Source organism: Erpetoichthys calabaricus, chromosome 16, assembly GCF_900747795.2.
Source record: "Erpetoichthys calabaricus chromosome 16, fErpCal1.3, whole genome shotgun sequence".
NCBI lineage: Eukaryota > Metazoa > Chordata > Cladistia > Polypteriformes > Polypteridae > Erpetoichthys > Erpetoichthys calabaricus.
The window spans coordinates 88811115-88822717 of record NC_041409.2 but is presented as its reverse complement, the minus strand read 5'-3'; the positions used below and the strand labels follow the sequence as shown (position 1 = coordinate 88822717).

At 41.7% G+C, this 11603-nt stretch overlaps 1 protein-coding gene across 2 annotated transcripts in view; it reads left to right on the top strand.

Moving 5' to 3' along the window:
• Positions 1-2086: 2086 nt before the first annotated feature.
• The window catches only part of c16h14orf180 (chromosome 16 C14orf180 homolog), a 76677-nt gene continuing 67160 nt past the window's right edge, over positions 2087-11603 (top strand). The window contains exons 1-2 of one of the 2 annotated variants that reach the window (XM_051919783.1): positions 2087-2181; positions 6844-6976. In XM_051919783.1, the coding sequence (XP_051775743.1) occupies positions 2130-2181; positions 6844-6976 (185 nt within the window). In that variant the 5' untranslated portion in view covers positions 2087-2129. The remainder of the gene's footprint in view (positions 2182-6843; positions 6977-11603) is intronic. The other variant, XM_028821542.2, reaches the window with a different exon arrangement.

Sequence of the window (11603 nt, the reverse complement as noted above, 5' to 3'; positions counted from 1 at the left end):
CAATACAATACAATACACAGAACAGAACACAAGTAATCCTCAATACAATACAATAGTATACAAATGTGATGAAGACCACGGAGAGGCTGCTGCTTCATCACCTGAGACCACAGTTTTCAACACACCCTCGACCCTCTGCAGTTTGCATATCAGGAGAAGGTGGGAGCGGAGGATGCCATCATCTATATGCTACACCGATCTCTCTCTCTCACTTGGACAGAGGCAGTGGTGCTGTAAGAATTATGTTTCTAGACTTCTCTAGCGCCTTCAACACCATCCAACCTCTGCTCTTTAGGGACAAGCTGACAGAGATGGGAGTAGATTCATACCTGGTGGCATGGATCGTGGACTATCTTAAAGACAGACCTCAGTATGTGCATCTTGGGAACTGCAGGTATGACATTGTGGTCAGCAACACAGGAGCACAGCAGGGGACTGTACTTTCTCCGGTCCTGTTCAGCTTATATACATAGGACTTCCAATACAACTCGGAGTCCTGCCACGTGCAAAAGTTCACTGACGACACTGTTATCGTGGGCTGCATCAGGAGTGGGCAGGAGGAGGAGTATAGAAACCTAATCACTTTGTTAAATGGTGCGATTCAAACTACCTACACCTGAACACCAGCAAAACCAAGGAGCTGGTGGTGGATTTTAGGAGGCCCAGACCCCTCATGGACCCCGTGATCATCAGAGGTGACTGACTGTGTGCAGAGGGTGCAGACCTATAAATACCTGGGAGTGCAGCTGGATGATAAATTGGACTGGACTGTCAATACTGATGCTCTGTGTAAGAAAGGACAGAGCCGGTTATACTTCCTTAGAAGGCTGGCGTCCTTCAACATCTGCAATAAGATGCTGCAGATGTTCTATCAGACGGTTGTGGCGAGTGCCCTCTTCTACGCGGTGGTGTGTTGGGAAGGCAGCATTAAGAAGAAGGACGCCTCACGCCTGGACAAACTGGTGAGGAAGGCAGGCTCTATTGTTGGCATGGAGCTGGACAGCTTGACATCTGTGGCAGAGCGACGAGCGCTCAGGAGGCACCTATCAATTATGGAAAATCCACTGCATCCACAAAACAGTGTCATCTCCAGACAGAAAAGCAGCTTCAGCGACAGACTGCTGTCACTGTCCTGCTCCACTGATAGACTGAGAAGATCATTCCTCCCACAAACTATGCGACTAAATATTACAAGAACAGGGCAGAATTCAACAGTAGATGATATCACATCATACGAGTCCTGGAGACCGCGGCCATCAAGCTGACTTCCCCTATTGGCCATTCCACAGCTGAGACAGCGCTGGGCCAGCTAATCCAATGAAAGGACCCCTCTACCCCATGATTCCTGCGATCCTCCATCACAGATGACTTTACTTTAGGCAGGCAAAACAACTTGGCAGGTGGGCAGTGGCACCAAGTGCCACATTTGAGTACCGAGAAGAGAAACAGAATAGGTGAGGGTTAGTAACAAATTCTAACTATCATATTACTTATGTTTTAGTGCTAATGACTAACAACAGAGATGCAGTCTGTTCAGTTAATCAGCAGCTCTAGTCAGGGTGTGCTAAACTGAAGTTGTGAGTCTTCAGCCGGGATTTGAAAGCTGAGACCGAAGGGGCATCTCTTATAGTAGCAGGCAGACCACTCCACAGTTTAGGGGCCCTGTAAATCAAAGCTTGACCTCCTACTGTTACTTTATTAATCCTTGGAATCATAAGCAGAACGGCATCTTGAGATCTTAATGTGCACTCTGGTTTGTAAGTCATGATAAGTTCAGACAAGTAAGCCGGACCTTGGCCATTTAATGTTTTATATGTTAAAAGAAGGATTTTGAAATACCCTTAGCCCAGCTTCACTGAACTGTCAGGGATTCTTAAAATAGTTTGTATTTCTCACCTCTTGATGATATCCCACCACCTTCGGATTTCCTTCTGATCCAGCATGAATGACTAACCAGTAAAAGCATGAAAGAGCACACTGACATTCCGACAGCCTCCCCCGCTCTTTTTCCCATCCCTGGATGTCATCACGGTTTCCTTCCATTCAGTAACGTGACAACTGACACCGCTGCTAATCCTCTTCCAGTATAAACAGACGTGAAGGCCCTTCTGTTCACGGACGCAGCGACGATGTTTGGCGGAGTGGCTCTTGTGGACCTTTCTCCTCTGGATGGAAGCCCAGGCAAGTTTTTAAGACTTAGCACTTTTAAAGTACATAAATGCATAATAGTTAACTTGATTTAGATGGCTAGGATTCTATTGGATCCTTTAGCTGTGATGTTTTATTTGTTTATTTTGGGGGGCAATGGTTTCTTTATTCAGTCTAATATAAAGTGGCGTTATGCCCGGGTGTGACTGGCTTGATGAAAGTGATGACGAAGGTGAGAGAAAGCCTCAAGTGTTCTGCAGGACTAAAAGGTTTCCATTGTGAACTCCTCAAGAAAACACCTTCACTGTAACTTTGTAATCCCTCATCTATCTGTGCCGCATGGCAGCAACTTTAATCCTTTAATCGACTGTGTTTGGTAGTTTGGGAATGTTAAAACCAGACGGTCGGTGTAAATGTCATGCAGGTTATAAACAAAGTCTTGAAGAATCCCAAAATGACACCTAAAGGAGAGGTGAACTGTTAGAAAGTGGGACTTAATCCACCTTAATAAAAGGATAAGTGCCTGTGTGTCTGTCCAGTTGCTACGTCTCTGCCATTCCAACTGATGGCACATCACAAACATCTGTGTATCCATGTGTTTGTCCAGCTGCAATGTCTCTGTCATTCTAATAGTTGGCACTGCACAAAATGATGTAGTAATAAAATGCATTGAATTTGTCAATCCAACATATGGCGCATCACAACATTAGCACTGGTTTTGCAAATCCTATACCAAATGGCATATAACAGAGATATATACATTACATGTGTCATTCCAACAGATGGTACATCTCTTTTGTTTGTAGTAACGCATTTTGTTGCAGTGTGTCTGTGTATCTGTGTGTCAAATCAGTTTCTACGTTTCTAGGAGCCAATCTGATTCTTGGCGTACAATTAGTTCTGCCCAGTTAAGGATCCCCTTGCCCTTCAAATGACATTAAGGGGGCAGCTATAAATGAACGGCGAGCTCTATAAAAAATGCAAGGATTTTTATATCATCTGCATGATTTATCCTTAGTTAGTTCTAAAGTGTAGCACTGCTACTTCGTGGTAAGGATCCCAGAGATCACATCCCGGGTGTTTCCTGGACATGGACACACAGATATACAAACATGTATATGTAATAGTAAAATGCAATTCTACAAATGTTTGTGATTTGACATTTCTTGGAATGACAAATACAATGCATTTTATTACTACTAATGTTTTTGATGCTCCATCTGTTGGAATGAAAAATGCAATGTATTTTACTACTACAAGTGTTTGGGATGCACCATTCGTTTCAATAACAAATACAATGCATTTTACTACTACAAATGTTTTTGATGCTCCATATGTTGGAATGAAAACTGCATGGTATTTTTTTTACTACAATTTTTGTGATGTACTATCTGTTGGAATGACAGATGACAATGCACTTTATTGCTACAAATGTTTGTGATGTGCAATTTGTTAGAAAGATAATGCAAATGTCTCTGTTATATACCATTTAGTATGGGATTCATAAAAGCAGCATTAATGATTGCGATGTGCCATCTGCTGGAATGAAATTACCACAAATGTCTGTGGTCTGCCACCTGTTAGAAATACAAATGTAATGCAAATGTCTCTGTTATATGCCCTTTGGTATGGGCTTCATAAAATCAGTGTTGGAATGACAAATATAATGCATTTTATTACTGAAAATGTTTGTGCTGTGCTATATTTTGGAATAACATGGACACAGCAACTGGACAGACACACAGAAACTTATCCTTTTATTAAGGTGGATTTAAATTTATCCGAAATATTTTCTCCAAGCTTTACACTCTTCTAAAGTTAATTTCCTTGTAGTTTTGAATATTTTGAATTGCACTCTTGTCTGATTTATTATGCTCTTTGTGATGGTCCATTCTGTGAAGGGGTCTGTATAAAATGCACATGGACTCGTCGAGTGCTGGGCCCATCTACACACACTCGTTCATTGCAGGGCCACAAACCAGCTTTACTTACACACGAAAACCGAGAAGAGAACAGAAAGAATGTGCAGACTATCTATCTATCTATCACATGATGGCTTTCTACCTACCTGCCTAATTCTCTACTTAGAAGGGCAAGGGAGACACCAAGACATCAGGCTGGCAACACTGGGCTTTGAATGCATTGCTAAACGTTGACATAATTCAAAGTATAACCATTTCTTAAATGATCTTACATTAAAACTTGGCAGATATCATTCACGGCTATGTCTGATGATACTCTTCATATTTGTTCCTAGCTTGCTAAAAAGTTTTCCATAGGCAGTTTCTTGTTGAAAGATCTCTCTCAAGTTGTGTATTGAACATATGGTGATACTGCGTTTTTTTACATATGTCAGCTTGAACAAGGTGGCTATGATACTTTGGTTTCATGGAATTCAAAGGTACTTACAGGAACAATTTAACCCTATCTATCTGCACTGTTTCACCCGTGGAATGGCCAAATGGGGGAGGCAGCTTGATGGATGAGGTCCCCAGGACACTAAAAATATCCAAATCTTATTATATGATATCATCTACTTTTAAATTCTGCTCCGTACTTCTAAAATTTTTATTTTTTTTTACTTCTAAAAAAAAAAAAAATTTTATTTTATACTGTATTGAGGATTTGTTCTGTTCTACGTATTGTATTAACCCCCTTCTTTTGACACCCACTGCACACCCAACCTACCTGGAAAGGGGTCTCTCCTTGAACTGCCTTTCCCAAGGTTTCTTCAATTTTTTTCCTACAAGTTTTTTTAGGAGTTTTTCCTTGTCTTCTTAGACAGTCAAGGCTGGGGGGCTGTCAGGAGGAAGGGCCTGTTAAAGCCCATTGCGGCACTTCCTGTGTCATTTTGGGCTATACAAAAATAAACTGCATTGTATTCTATCTATCTATCTATCTATCTATCTATCTATCTATCTATCTATCTATCTATCTATCTATCTATCTATCTATCTATCTATCTATCTATTATATAGTGCCTTTCAAATCTATCTATCTATCTATCTATCTATCTATCTATCTATCTATTATATAGTGCCTTTCAAATCTATCTATCTATCTATCTATTATATAGTGCCTTTCAAATCTATCTATCTATTATATAGTCTTTTATATTTTTCTAATTATTATATAGTCCCTTTTATGTCTATCTATTTTATAGTGCCTTTCATATCTATATATCTATCTGTGACTGCCTGTCTGTGCCAGTCAATATGGTCACAGTATTAACTCTTTGAGGGCTGAATATTTTTTCCAGAAAACATAGTTTCTGAAAAGCAATGGTTTCACACAGAAATCAACATAAAACGTCTGCTGCTGAATGCTGTGGCTGCCAGTTTGCCAAGAATATGCGGCAGCCTGGCTGTCTTTGCGTGGCTCTGACAAAGTCGCAGTGCATTGCAATCTGGTTTTGACCTCTTATCATTGTTAAGTGACAGTCCTCCCTGGTGAACACTGTCAGCACCACGATTAGCTGGGGACCAGTCAGCTGAAGCTGGAACCTCACATTCGTTTTCGATCACTTGTATCAAAATCAGAGTCCAACAAGTCATATTCCAGTTCAGAGATAATAGACAAGACGTCATCCACAGAGAGTTTTGCTTTACACATTCGCTTTGATCCCTCGCTTGATGTCAGTGCCATTTTCTACTGTTGTTTGATGCCTTACTACTCACACGAGAGCAGGAATTCTCGGTCAAACCCATGAATCTAACTTTCCTTCTAGCAACGGGTGGTTTTGTCACAGTTTACAGTTGATTACCATCGTCAACTCCTCCTTTTGACAAAAGGGTTAAACATTAGCCTTCAGACCACTGGATGTCCTGTTCACTGTCTACTTCAATTAACTTCCTATGCCCGGCCACCTACTGCAAATAATGATAATAAAAACTTTAATTCTGGATTTTAAAGTACTACGTTCATGGCTGAAAGGCACTCTATAAAACTGAAACTGTAAGCAGGTGTCAGTTTGCCCAAAGTGTAGTCCTACCACGTAGCCACTTCTTGCTGGCACTGGACCTTGCATGCCACAGCCCTGCCTAGTCACTCTGTCACTTTGAGATTTCTCTGTGGCCTGTCAACTGCAGTAAAAGTCTATAAATTCTTTTTTTTTCTTTTGCTGATAATTACTGATCTGCTGATGGACATGGCTAATCAGAGCGTCTGCTCAGTGCCGTGATGACTGATTGCAGCGGATGACAAGGCCTCAGGTGTTTCTTTGCTTGTTTGCTTTTCCTACCTGGCACCCAGTGGTTTGATTAATTACTTCTCCAGAGTTAGTGTCTCCAATTTTGCTGACGGAGGAACCTGCCACTGCAGAATAAACTGGTAGGACGGGTTACGAAAAAAGAAAGAAAAAAAAACACCCGCTGCCTGTATTATGTGACTAAAAAAATGCAAAGCACTATGGAAACAGAAGGGGACTCTGAATCAGCATTTCTACCTGATCAACAACAGCCCTCCTCCTCCTCCTCTCTTCTTCTTCTTAGGTTATGACTCACAGTATACTTATGAAGAAGAAGAATAAAAAGAACAAACGTATGGGGTCGGCCCCCTTTGTGCTGTGCAAGGCAGTAACGCTAAAAGCCTTTTCATTTCTTGGATTTTGCACTGAGGTGGCTGGATGCCCATTTTTAGGATCCAGTTTCCTGGCTCTCTGTAGAACTGCTCCTTGATGACTGATTCTGATTACAGTATCCCTGACACCTCCCCTTGAAGTAACGCAGAAGGCGGCCGAAGGATGGGACTCCAAAGAGGAACTGCTGGATCAGGCCTGCGAAGCGAGACACTATGAAGCAGTCGGCTGGCTGTGCATCATGAGCAGAAGGTAGGCCCTGGTGGAGGAGTTGATTTGTGAAGTGATTGTGTGTGGGGGGCAGCACAGTCTGTCCGTGGAGGACGTCTCCCTGAGCCCAGGGCATGTAGGCTGGCGCTCCGTCTTCTGAATGGCTGGAAAAAAAGCAATTAGGTGTTGCAGTGGACTTGCTTGTCTTTAATGGGAGTGAATGAGTCAATGCGCGTGGCAGGGTTGTCAGGAAAATGCAGGGGGGCTCCTGGACCTCAGTCTAAAGGTGCTTGAAAATGTATGAGAACATCCTGCACAGTTTCCTATCAGGGCACCATATGGCTCCCATGGAACCATCTACAGCATTAAATTAACCCTGGGCATGCCAGAACATCATTTATAGAACATCTAAAATGTCCATCAGTCTCTGGACAGGCCAGAACTCAGTTATACCAAACTGTCATTTAAGTTAATAATTTATGGATATCAGGAACCACTTTAAGGTGTGCTGTCCATGTTTGGTCTCTGACTTGCTTTCAGTGGAGCTGAGACAGTCCCCTGCTCTCCGTGACCCTGTACAGGATAAAGCTACGTTCTGGAAATTGATGGACAAATGGATGTGTAGATAGTTTAGAGAGATGAAAAAGCTCTTTTTAAAATCATTTTAAAATGTATCACTAGACACTAAAGATAAAGGAAGAGTTGGGGCACCAGTCATCCGTGTTGTTTTGGATAAAATGAATCACGCATGACATATACTGGGACACTGGCTCTTTGGGACTGAGTCCCTGGTCAATACTGTCCATGACCCTGGGGGGGTCAGGTGATGCTGGTGGAGGCGGATGACCATTGGCTCCAGTGAAGGAAGATATTGGTGTCCCTTGGATTAGCCCTCCTCCACTCTGAGAGATGGTGAGACGGTGTTAGTAGAGGTGTCGCACTCCAATTCTTCCCCGTAATTTTCTCGATCCCGCATCCGTAAGGCCTATGCACGTGTGTCTATCAATATGTCACAAATCGAGTTCTTTTTGAATTATGTTCAGGCTTTTCTGAGGCAATAAAAATAATCTAGGTGTCATTTCTGGAGTCTATGCACTCATGGAATTTAGTTCTGTGGTCATTTTCTTCATTGGGGTCTTCATTTTGAAAATGTCTTTTATTTCATGTCTTTTCAGACACCAATTTGTTTAGATTATGGGGTAGCCATTTGTGGTTACTCGGGGACTGGCCTCTAGGGTCATGACATTGGGGTAATTTGTGAGGGATTGGAAGGTTGTCTTGATGGCCACTTTGTATCTGAGACTGGACCAAACCTAGTGACTCACTTTATTTGTTATTTTGATTACTGGTTATTGAAACAAAGTGCTGCCTTTTAACTCCGATGTTTGGTTACAATTTGGCTCTGATGTTCTCTCTTTTTTGATTTTGGGTTTGACTCTCACTTTGACTTGACTCTGTTCTTTCTTCTGTGCATCTTTTCAATTTTCTCTGCTGTATGTCCTTTTGCACTCTCTCTCTCTCATATATATATATATATATATATATATATATATATATATATATATATATATATATATATATATATATATACACACATATATATATTATACATATATACAGTAAAACTTCGATTATCCATCGAGGCTATGATGGATAAGAGAGAAGATGAATAAAAGAACAGCTACTTTAAAAATGATATACAGTAGATTATATTAGCAATTGGTCATATTGATTTATAAGAAAAAAAACATTAACAAAATATAATTTACTATTAACAAAATTAATCAATTCATATAATGTTATAATGACCAGCATAATAAGCAAGCACATCTCAGAGGTCCTGGAGTTTTCAATGTTTTACTTGGAGTCTTTGTTTCTTAACCAATGACACCCTGTCTTATACTCCGTTATCTGGTTATGGAGCACATCTTCAAAACAATAATAGCAAGCTTTCCCTACCAATCAGTTTATCTCCTGTCACTCACGTTGTGTCTTTTTCTATATCGCTAACACTCCTGCTGATGGTCTCCTGACTCCCTATTCCAAACTTCCTTCCGCCGCACCTTCCTTTATCTCCTCACTTCTCCGTCACTCATCTCCTATGAGACATGTCCGCTCCTCAGAGAACAGAAGCCCTTCACCCAGTCCTATCACTTACACAGCATTCATTCATTCCACCCATTCTGCTCCCACACAGCGCATCACAAGCTGCCTGCATGTTACGATATATTACCAAAACATAACAGAATTTAAAAAGAAAATTACAATACAGAAGAACATTAACATTAATAGAGAATAGCATGACCATCAGTGGTTTCCATTTTCGACATGTTTTTCAATTTTGTTGGCCTCACGCTTTATATCGTTCACTGTTGTTCTTCCTTCTCTGTAAATTGAACCAATGCTTGAAACGCTTTTGCCATTTCATAAACGTTTAATAATTTCAATATTTGTGACAATTCCAACACCACATGCATATGTTTATCGGCCATAACAATGTATTGTAGTTTAATTATAACAAAAGAGAAAAGCTACAACACGCTATTAAAGCTGAAGATACGTAAATGACACTGTGATTTAAAATGCGGCATGACACATGGTGCTGGGGAAAACACTATGAGCTAGCAAAAGGGAGAGATGTTTTGCCCTGATGGTTAATGGGGCTGACAGTTAATTGAGTGAGATACTCAAGGTGTTACTGTATATATATATATATATATATATATATATATATATATATATATATATATATATATATATATATATATATATATTCATTGCATTCGTAGTCTGTGTCACAATCTGATTGTATGGGTGGTTACCTTCCAGGTAACGCTTGTGGTTGGCCAGCAATCTGCTAACATCCGCCACGGTGCCTTCAGTTTGTGAGGAGCAGATCATAGAATGGTTGAAATAGTTTACTGTCAAATAAATGCAAAGAGTACGCGACACGTGTTTCGCCCTCATTATGGGCTCATCAGGCACAAACTGAGGGCACCGTGGCGGATGTTAGCAGATTACTGGCCAACCACAAGCGTTACCTGGAAGGTAACCACCCATACAATCAGATTGTGACACAGACTACGAATGCAATGAATGTAATTACCCCAATCTACATGCTGTCAAATAAACGAACCACACGCCGTGGCGCAACGTTAGGGGCATCGCCGCTGACGTCCGAGGTTCGATTCCCGAGAGGGAGTGCAGTCGAGTGTGTACGCCTGATGAGCCCATAATGAGGGCGAAACACATGTCGCGTACTCTTTGCATTTATTTGACAGTAAACTATCCATCCATCCATTTTCCAACCCGCTGAATCCGAACACAGGGTCACGGGGGTCTGCTGGAGCCAATCCCAGCCAACACAGGGCACAAGGCAGGAATCAATCCCGGGCAGGGTGCCAACCCACCGCAGGACACACACAAACACACCCACACACCAAGCACACACTAGGGCCAATTTAGAATCACCAATCCACCTAACCTGCATGTCTTTGGACTGTGGGAGGAAACCGGAGCGCCCGGAGGAAACCCACGCAGACACGGGGAGAACATGCAAACTCCACGCAGGGAGGACCCGGGAAGCGAACCCAGGTCCCCAGGTCTCCCAACTGCGAGGCAGCAGCGCTACCCACTGCGCCACCGTGCCGCCCACAGTAAACTATTTCAACCATATATATATATATATCTTTTATATAAAAAAATCCTGGGACGAGACAATAGGAGAGATACTTTCAAGTCCAGCAAGACGAGTCTTTGTGCCAAGAGATTTAACCACGCCTGGGGCCATAAATAAAAGACAAAGAGTAGATGTCAAAGTAGAATGTCATAAAGAGGTTCATAAACCTTAGAGATAATGAAAGTACTAAAATTGGAAAGTCTCAAAAAACTGATAGTAAAGATTGCAATAGTGCAAACAAACAGAAATTATTACTCTGTGAAATAACAGAACAGCAAAAAGAGATCGAATATATTGTTTGGATTTAAACTTTAAGTCGGAGACTTGTAGATCGTGTAATTCGTGTTGCCATCAGGGAAAAGTAGTGTTTCTTCCCAATGAATAGGCGTATCCATGAGAATTAAAAGATTTGTTATTTGGTGAAAGTGAAAGCCACATACGTGAGCAGCAGAGATGCGAAGTGGCTGGCGCGTAGGATAGGCTGGTGGGGTTGGTGAGCAAAGCGAGCAGGGGGTGAAGCCCCCTAGTATCTCTGTATATATATAAAATCCAACGTCTGCCTGTCTATCTATATGTCTATCCGCTTTTCACGAAAGAACTACTTAACGGATTTAGATCTTTTTTTTTCTATAATTTCTTGAATATTCCTGTTGATTTGGTGACTTCTCTCATCACGCTAAGAATCATAGTTCACTTGCAGGAGCGATATATGCACGCTAATCCGAGACAGAAGCTGTGGGCTGAGGGGAGTGAGAAGCATGACATCAGGAGTGGGGAGCTGGGTGGGGCCCTCCTCACTCCCACGCCAACCTCTGTTCGAATCAGTCTACCTCTGGCCATATGTTGGAGTGTACGTTGGCTCCGCTTAGCTAGCAATACCTGTTTATTGAATTTTTAAACTTTGTCCTGAGGTGTAACTCGAGTCACTTTCAGTAAAGGGGAAGCATTCGCAAGAATACAAATGATGCTTTCTGAACAGGTAATGGGGGG